Source organism: Barbatula barbatula (genome assembly GCF_947034865.1).
Source record: "Barbatula barbatula genome assembly, chromosome: 17".
NCBI lineage: Eukaryota > Metazoa > Chordata > Actinopteri > Cypriniformes > Nemacheilidae > Barbatula > Barbatula barbatula.
Window position 1 is genome coordinate 11,290,200 of NC_136780.1, and position 9,595 is coordinate 11,299,794.

The following is a 9,595-nucleotide window of genomic DNA, read 5'->3' on the forward strand; positions in this document are numbered from 1 at the left end:
ATGTAAATGTAATTTACAGTGACAGTGTATGACAGATAAGAGTGAGGAAGACTTACTCAATGACTATGTGTACATGCACCCTCATAATGCGATCATAATAGGATTTTGGCAATCGTTCGATTTAAATAATGTGATTAAGCACAGATACACTGTGTGTTTATACAAACCTTTTGTCACAGATTTTCTGACCTCTAGACCAATAGCAAAGACTACCACTTTCTAAAAAAAAAACTACAAAGATCTCACAGAAATCACCACCTGATATCACAGGAATTCGTAACTATCTTACGAGGTGGCTAGTTCCTATGAATTCATAGACTGCGAATTGAAATTTGTATGTTATTAGGAAAAAGCTATCCTGAAACCCTTTTTTTACGTCACTGGTGTGAACACAAATCGTACAAAAACTTGCAAATAAAATGATACAAAATTCATAAGAATAAGCCACCTCGTAAAATTTTTTATATATTCCTATTTTTTGTTTTGGAAAGATAGACAGAAAACATTTCAGCAGAGAACAGGAAAAAAATTTGAATAGTACTTGTCAAATGCAGTGTGTCATTATTGAAGAATGTGAGATCCAGGGAGCCTCCCACTGGATTTTGATTGGTCGACAGATTCATGCGACTGTTTTGCCACAACCCACGTCTCGTGTTGTTGCTCTTTAATAACGTGTTTAATTAGATTTAGGGTTTGAGTTAAAATATATTTAACCGTGATCGTAACCAATACACTAAATTATGAATCTTAACCAGGGCACATGTGTTGCACACGCTATGAAAGAATCGATCGGTGCTAAGGATCAATTTAATAGTGTAGCACAATGTGATGCAGTTTGGCAGGAGCATAAGACCGAGCAACTATTTTTGTGAAGTGCGTTTGTCGTTGTGCTTGTTTGTGTGTGAGGTTAACTAATGTCTATGAGTGAATGAGTTGCACACTTAAACATGTTACAATTGTGACACTAGTGCATTTGTCTGTATCTTACGATATGACATGATCACACAAACTTCACCCACAGAGTTGTTCTAAGTTTATTTTAAAACCATTTCATTTTTTAAGTGAAGCTTCTGTACACACTGAAACGCAAGCGTCTTCGGGATGATCTGCCAAAATAGAAGTATTATAAATTATTTAAAAAATCACTTTAATATTTATAACATTAATATTATATAATATACTACAGTATTATTATGGACAAATGTATTTACTACTGTACAGTAAAGCATTGAAAATACAGAAAAGGAAAATAAATTAAAAAGGTGGGGAAAACTAAAAATGATACGGCCCTAATTTATCCATTTGTATAACGCTAATGTCCTTTTTAGTTACCTGTCTTTTTATGTAATGACCTGCACATCTTTTTAAAGATGATAACACACGTATACTTGTACTACAACTGTTTGGCCTTTGCTACAAAACTTTAAACCTCTGTAGCACCGGTGTTATGAAAGTTATCAAATGTAGACTTACTTTGTGGCTAAATATATGAAGTGGGAGGAGTCGGATCTGGATTTCTTGTTCTGTAGTGTGGACCATCTCGTCAAATGTCAAAAATAACATCCCCCTTATACATCAGGGTAACCATTGCACCGGAATACACAAATGCCCATCACATCACTGCTTGTGGGCATCTCAGCCAAGATTTGCAGTATGCTTTAAATAGCTAGACAGATGTGTTGTGTTTCTAGAATATAGATTTAGCTGGGAAAGGATGTAGTGACACTGACAAACAGACTCCACACACCCTTATTTACAGATCTCGAAACACACTTCAGCAAATATGACTCTGGAATATAAATTTAATCATGCTAGAGCCTATAAGAGGGTGATTTAAATTCAGACTTATCTTCATAATTCATAATCTATATGCATTATGTAAATATATTAGTCAATACGTCTATTTTCGTCTATAGTTCTACTGTAAACCAAATGGCATATGCATTGATAAATAAGGAGTTTTTATGCATTGATTAATAAGGAGTTATTTGGAGGTAAGGAAATGTGTCTGTTAGTACGCATGCACAAGTTTGCTGGCACACATGTGTTTTGATGTGTTTTTTGCACGTGTGTATTTGTGTGGGTGGGAGTGTTGGCTATTGTGTGAAATGCAGACTCTACACTCTGTATTGTTTAGCCTGTGAAAATGCTTCCACAGCAAACTCCAACACCAAAGGGAATAACTCTGGCCCTGGATTGCCTCACCGCTCCTAAAATACTGTATATGTGTTTCTTTCTATATTTATATAGAAATCAATGTATGTGGAGGAAAGAAGACCTATTTTCAAACAACGAGCAGTAAACCATTCGGTTGAATAGAAATTTGCACTTATTTGCGGTGAATCCCATCCTTAACCTGAACGACTACGATATCGAGATCAAGGAACGCATCTCTCTATATACAGTGCATTCCATCCGTGAATAATTCTGTTTCCTTTTAGATGCAACCTTTGTTTCCTATTGACACCATTCTCTATCCTTCACAACAGTATTTCCGTTGTGTACTGAAACTCCGAACAGCGCGCCACACTGAGTTAAAAAGCGCTCTTGAAAATCACTGATTATGGCTTGCGGAAAAGTGGCATTATTTCTGGATGTGGCACCTCGGCTGAGTTATCTTCTCCTATGGCTCGCAGGGGCTTTGCAGTGCCTGCTAGGGGAAATAACTGGAACGGACTATTCTTCTGTTTTTCATGTTTTATCCTTGACCTTCTGAAGTGCTGGAGAAAAATGAGGTGCGCAGAAGAATAAAGGAATTCAATGCATTCATCATGGGGGCCAGTGAGCGTGTGTAGCAGAATTGTTAAATCAGAGGCTCTTTAATAGAATCAGAGTGGAGGGTTGTGTGAATGGGGGGACAGCAGTCATTTCAAACATCATGTCAAATCGATAGTGGGACTAATAGGCTGTATGTTAGAGGGTTGTTGTTGGAAATAATTAGCGGTGCTTGCAACGGAAAGCATCACTTTTACTATTGCTCATAGGGACTCTTGATATTGAACTTGCCCCGCACTGTTTGGGATATAAATTACACCACAACAGAGACGTGGTCAGTGTGACCTAACATTTTTCTATAATGCACATACGTGTCACATTTTAAACAGAAGCATAACAGTTTTTTTTGCAAGAGTTTGGTTTTGTGTTTTGTATTCTCAGCCTCAGACTTTACGCCCACTCTCCACCCACAGTCTGTGCACTGACCGTCTGATGCACATTGCACACAAAATGGGCATGTTTCTAGGAAAAAGGACACACACCGGTCCACCCGAAAGCAAAATTCTGTTCACAAGGTAGCTCCTTTTTATAATTAATATTCAAAACTTTGACATAACAGTACATTTACACTCAGATGGATTAGTTAAGCAGACACTTTATCCAAAGCGACTTACAAATGAGGAAGCATTTAACACTTTGTCAAAAGACTCTTTACTTGACTGACATATTTATTGCTTTTTTTACACAGATGATCCAAAAGTTGGGCTATGTGAGACTGCGTATTTGCTGAAATCCTTATTTATACATCACTCCACATACAATACCAGCGTTTCGCAAGCAGACAGGCTTCCCCAGTCTCATCTAATCTGAGCTCAGACTTAAAAAAACACTGAGAACGAAAATCAGAGGCAGACACTATTAGCAGACCTCCGCCCAGAGCGTTATGCATATACATAACAAGAATGAACAGTCAAGCAAAGAGGGTCTTTTACCTTCCTCTCCTAATGTGACATTATTACACTCGTCCTGTAATGGAGAAATCTTTGACTAAGAAATTAAAATGGCCTTACAATCTGCTGCTCCACCTCTCTCCATTTCTCCCCTGAGAGAAGAGTTTGTCTTCTCTTTCTCTGCCTCCTTTTTCTTCAGAGTTTGATGTATATATAATATATGTAATGTGACACCAAAGGGGAGACACCACAAATGAATGAAATTATGAAAAAGAGAAAAAAAGACCAAAACAAAAGGAGACAAGGTGAAATAAAGAATGATAGGTGCTTCATAGTGAGTTTTCTGATTTAGAATAGATTTGTGTCTATGTTTTTTTAGATATCATTTAGAAAACATAGGCAGTTTTCTGTTTTAATGTATTTTCCTATTGAAACAGGAAGTGTGAGCAGGTTATATTGAAGAGCTTGGCCCTTTAATTTTTAATGGACAAAAGTGTCTGCCAAATGCATAAAAAACAGTATGAAAATCTATTCATGGAAGATAAATGGTGAACAAAAAGCTGTTTGTCAATTGGACTCGTACAACGCCTCAACAATAATAGTTTTGGACCAAAAGTCTTTTTTATTTCCTGATATTTTTACTTATAAATATAAACATGGGCTATTAGAGCAAAGGAATGAAAGAATCGACATCCTTTAGTGATATGCAGTACTCAAAAACCAAATCATGTGAAATGGAATTACTATCTTTCTCATCATAAACAGTTTACAATCTCTCTCTATATTCTCTGATTCGGTATCAATTTGTTTGCGGGTAAATGGTGTACGTGCATTGAGCACATAAATGTAATCAACTCTCGGTCATATCCAATCCAGATGTTTAAAAGAGTGGCACAGCCCAGAACTGTCAGAGCCAATCATATCGGAGTAATAAGATTGACAGGTGTAATTTCACAAGGGAAAGAGACGCAGTCATAGCAATCCGGCAAATAAATGTGCATCCTCCAGGTGATATTAAACTATAAAGTATAACCTACTCAATGCCCAAGGACAATCAAAACTAGTTTTATTAACATTTTAATGAAAATATTTCAAAAAAGTATTTTTTCAGATCACGGTTTGATTGACTGATTGATTGAAACATTAAAAACCTCACCTTCTCACAAACATACAAACATTAATGGCTTTCAAATAAAATACATCATAAAGTTTCATTGCGGCTCAGCTGACCCCATCTCCCATGTGTGCCTATAAAACAAAACACGATCTGTAAACTGTGATGAGCTGTCAAAATAACACAGAATGGGTCCATAAAGGACTCGGGTCAGTGATAAATAAGGATGAAAATAAAAAATCCTGTAAAAATGATTTCACAGCTCAAGGCAGAGGCTGATGAAGGGCTGCCATTGGCCAATCAGAACGCTCATGATGTCATTGTCCTGTATCTTTTGAGTAATTAGTCACATGGCAATTACAGCTCAGGTGATTGGCTCAAAAATGAACCGTGTGGCTGTAGGAAAACATGGCTGATTTCAAGTCACGTACTTTCAAGCTGTCTGCTACTGGCCAAGCAACTGCCATTGAGATAAATGGGAATGTTAAGGAACAGCTTTCTACAACTATTGTACCTAGAAAAATGCGATCCGCGTCTCTGGAGGTCAGTACAGTCCCTAAATCTACTCGCGTGTCTTCTGCCGAAATCTCCCGTTAACTCACTTTGACAAACAGATGGGTACACAGAGGCTTTCACATACAGTACAAACAGCGCCTGCCGTAATCTAAATTCAGCTGCTGTGTTTGGGAAACCTGGGAACGCTCTCTCTATTTCTCTATCTCCCGCTTCATTGTGAGTACGGTGTTTTAGCGTCTGCTGTGAAGAACTGGGTCAGCTCTGACAAGACAGACAGCATCAGGATCTCAAGAAGAGTGAGACGGAGAGACTGACAGGTGGATGGAGGGATGGCAGTAAGAGAGGAGAATAAGTAAAAGAGAGAACGCAGAAATAATCTGACACCTCATTTTCGGAACCTGATGGTTGTGTTTAATAAGCAATAGGAGAGACAGCGGCTTCCCGTTCCTGGGAAAAAATCACTTTGAGATGCGGTTGAGAGGGGTGAGGTGCTTTCTGGTTTTAAATGCTCCTCACGCATGCCAGCTGCAGCGTGATGCCTTCGACTCACTGCGAATATCCCCATCAATTCCCTTAATGGCCCTACGGATATACTTCACCGCCTCACACACCTGCATCACACATCACAACAGCTGCTCTGTGCTTGAATGTATTTGGGGTGTGAAAACAAGTCCCACTAAGCCCACACCATTATTACTTAAGCTAGACAAAATGTATTTAAAAACACTAAAAGTTGGCATAGCCTGAAAAGACAACTGGTCTCTTACAGTGAGGTTAAAAAGTCTGAGACTGCGACAAAATGTACAAATAAACATTCTGAATAATTTAATACACAAATGAGAAATCAGGTCACTCATTAAAGGGACAGTTCACCCAAAACATTAAATTCTGTGATCATTAATTCAGACAGAATTTGTTAAAAACCTGTATTTGACTCTTTTTCCGTGGAGCACAAAAGAAGATATTATAAAAAATGTCTCTGTTGTTTTGTCCATACAATGGAAGTCGATAGGGGTCAATGTTGGTTACCAACATTCTTCTAAATATCTTCTTTTGAGTTCTGGTGAAGAGAGAACGTCATACAGGTTTGGAACACCAAAACTAAATGATGAGTAAAAGATGAAAGGCACGTCTTTCACATAAACTGAGAGATACTTTTTTGAAAGATGATTTCACCATATATTAAATGTACATTTTCTGAGATGATACCTAAGAAACATAAGATCTGAGTCATTGAGAGCCACAGAACTAAGCTGATCAAGGTTCAGTTATACATCTGTAAGATCTGATCTCAGGCACCACAAGCATCAGGCTTTCTTTGTAAACCTAGTTCCAGCTCTTTGCAGCTGATTCAGGTTCTCCCGGCTCTGCTTTATAGCGAGATGCATTAATCTCTCCTTGAGTCAGAATCTTCCAATATCTGAATGTTCTCGGTTGCTTTCATGACTGTTCAATCTGCTCTTTATGACTACTAGAGCAGTGCCGGATGCTGCATATTTGACTACTGATATTTCAAAATACTGTAGACCTGCCAAGTCAACCCATGAATACATTAGTCTGAGCTTATGTGACAAGTGGCTTTTATGTGGGACAACATAAACATGTACCCACACAAACAGACAGATAAAGCAATGCACGTCATCATGTGACATGTTTCTGTCTTTGAGAGAAGAAAAATGCAAATATGGACAAACACAATCATTGTTTTAAAGTGAGCTCACCCAAAAAATCTGTCATGTAATTTCAAACCTTTCTTATGCAGAACACAAAAGAAGATAATTTGAAGAATATTGGTAACCTACAACTTAACATTTGAAACAATTAGGCATTATTGCATTAAATGGTATAAAACACCTTGCATGAGCACATGACTACTTTTAGTTTAAAATAAAATCTTCATTTAACAAAGGCCATTTTACAAAATGATATTCAGTTGTAAAAGTTCGGAAGGTACTTGATCCTTCCTCATAGGGCGGGAAGGGGGCGTGCAAAAATGGGTACTTTGGACACACAAGTAGGTAACAGCCGATAAGACAGAAATTCTCCCACACGCATACACATCAACCCATGCAAATATTCACGCACAAAGCAATAGGTTAACAACCGTAATAATAAATCATATTTACAGAACGCAAGTAGGAGGTAAAGGGAAGAGAGCGAGTGACATAGACAGACAAAGAAGGTACAGAAATTTCTCACCGAGAACCATGACAGGAAATGCCACATCCCCTCCCACATGATCGCTGAGACGCAGCCCTGTGTTAATAATTCAGCACTTAACTACCAGTAAAACACTAACACATATATGGAAGTGAATTGCTTTCCTGTTTAATTGGAAAAAAGCATTCCTCAGATGAATTCTTTCCTAGGGGCCTTTATCAGAATTGCACATCAACTGTCATTAGCAAAACAAACCTACACAATCCTCAAAACGCCTCCCTCATAAACACACAGCATGTGCATTTCACGCCTTAAGATCTACAGAGAACATGAAGCATGCAAACCCAACTTTGCATTCTCTTTCTATATTGAAGTTTACTGCATTGCTCCGAAGAGCCCATGACGCTCTCAGACATCTCAAAAACTGGCCCTGACGCTTCTGATAACTTTCAGAGAGCAGAGCTGCTTCAAGAACCGAAACAAACCTCAGAAGCCCTTCACAGAAAGGCATACTAGGGAAAACAAGCAGTACAAAAAAGTACAATGATTCACACAAGGAAAAAGAAACTTAGCCAGCAGTTGTATGTACTCCCTGTAGGTAACAATGAGCCTCCGGGGGTGCCGGATGACTGTTTTCTTTTTCGAAGGCAGCTCTGGCATTTTGATTATTTCTTTATCTGTAAACCAACACCTAAAATGCACTGTTGATTGACTCCTTTAAGAGACGTTTAACCTCTTGTGAAGAAAGCAGATGTCTTGACAACCTTCATTTCAGCATAACCACATATGTGCCAGCCTGAGGGTGATCCAACGGAGGGGCCACCAGAGCACTCTGTACACCTTGGCACACCATTTATGCTGGCAAAGCCACATGGCCAAGAGCAGACAGAAAGGCTGAACCTCATTCCATCTGTCCGAAAAGAACCGAACACATATCCATAGCAATATCCATTAAAACTGTATATTTCGCACAAGTTACAACTGCCCTCTGCGCTGGCATCTTAAAGAGGTTCACACTCAAGTGCAACCAAGTTGCATCACCGCTCTTGAAATATTGTGCACAGCATGTGATCTATCTTACCTCCAAACCTGGCCGAGCTGCAAGACGTGAATGACGGACTGGAAGATCCACATGCACACTCTACAGCATTTCCGAGTGCCATTCGCACGCAGGGTTCGCGCTCCGGCCACGCTCCCTCTGCTCCTCTGGTCGCTGCCCTTGGTGCTGAAATCGCATCCGTCCCCGCCCGGGGACGCGCTCAATTCCGAGTAATCATAGACCAACCACCTGAAACTCAACACCTGGACCACAGCGGAGGGAACCACCACGAAGACCAACGTGAGCCCGAACCACCAAAAGTCCCGCCTTAAGTAGTAGTCCGCTGCCAGCCACAGGTCGGTGGCACCGTCGGAGAAGAAGACCAGGAGGGCGCACAGCACCCAGCAGCAGTCCAGCAACGTGAAGCGCTTGTCGGCGTAAGTGTGCGGGCGAGCCGCGCTCTGCTCCGGGCCAACGAGACACCGCAAATCGCTCTCATTTTCGCTCACACACACGGCTGCTCCATCCGATTTAGCGGCCATGTTTGTTGTAGAAAGCGAGCGGGCAAAGGAAAGCGAAGTGCAATGAGAGGGGAGGGGATGTGTTGGAGTGTGTGTGTGAAAGCTCAAGGGAGAGTTAGGGAAGAGAGAGAGAGAGAGAGAGAGAGAGAGAGAGAGAGAGAGAGAAGGGGGAGGGATAACGGACAAATCTCGGGAAAATAATGGGTTTGGGATACAATCCTTATTTCAACGAACTACAAACATATAGTGTCTTTTTCGACCTTGAGCAAAAGCAGCGCAAATTCATGATATGCAACACTGGACAGCGTGACCAAACCGTAATAAACGTAAAACCCAGTGGAAGTAGTAGCCTTGTGTAAATTATAGCAAACTGTGTAAGATTCATACGTGCATTTTCATTCTTTCGTCCGGCATTGTAGGAATTGCTCAATGAATGCGTCTATCTTAACGTTTAGATTCACACGTTTGTTTAAAAGGCGTTGAATAGAATAGAGTAGCCTGCCGTAAATACCAGTAGGCTACTAAAAAACATAGGCACATTTACCATTGAATACATACAGTAGTTCAACTATGATCAGAT

At 39.8% G+C, this 9,595-nt stretch overlaps 1 protein-coding gene across 1 annotated transcript in view; it reads right to left on the bottom strand.

Moving 5' to 3' along the window:
• xkr7b (XK, Kell blood group complex subunit-related family, member 7b) overlaps positions 1 to 9,039 on the bottom strand; it is a 53,507-nt gene extending 44,468 nt beyond the window's left edge. The window contains exon 1 of the mRNA XM_079477657.1: positions 8,537 to 9,039. Within this exon, the coding sequence (XP_079333783.1) occupies positions 8,537 to 9,036 (500 nt within the window). The 5' untranslated portion in view covers positions 9,037 to 9,039. The remainder of the gene's footprint in view (positions 1 to 8,536) is intronic.
• Positions 9,040 to 9,595: the final 556 nt, after the last annotated feature.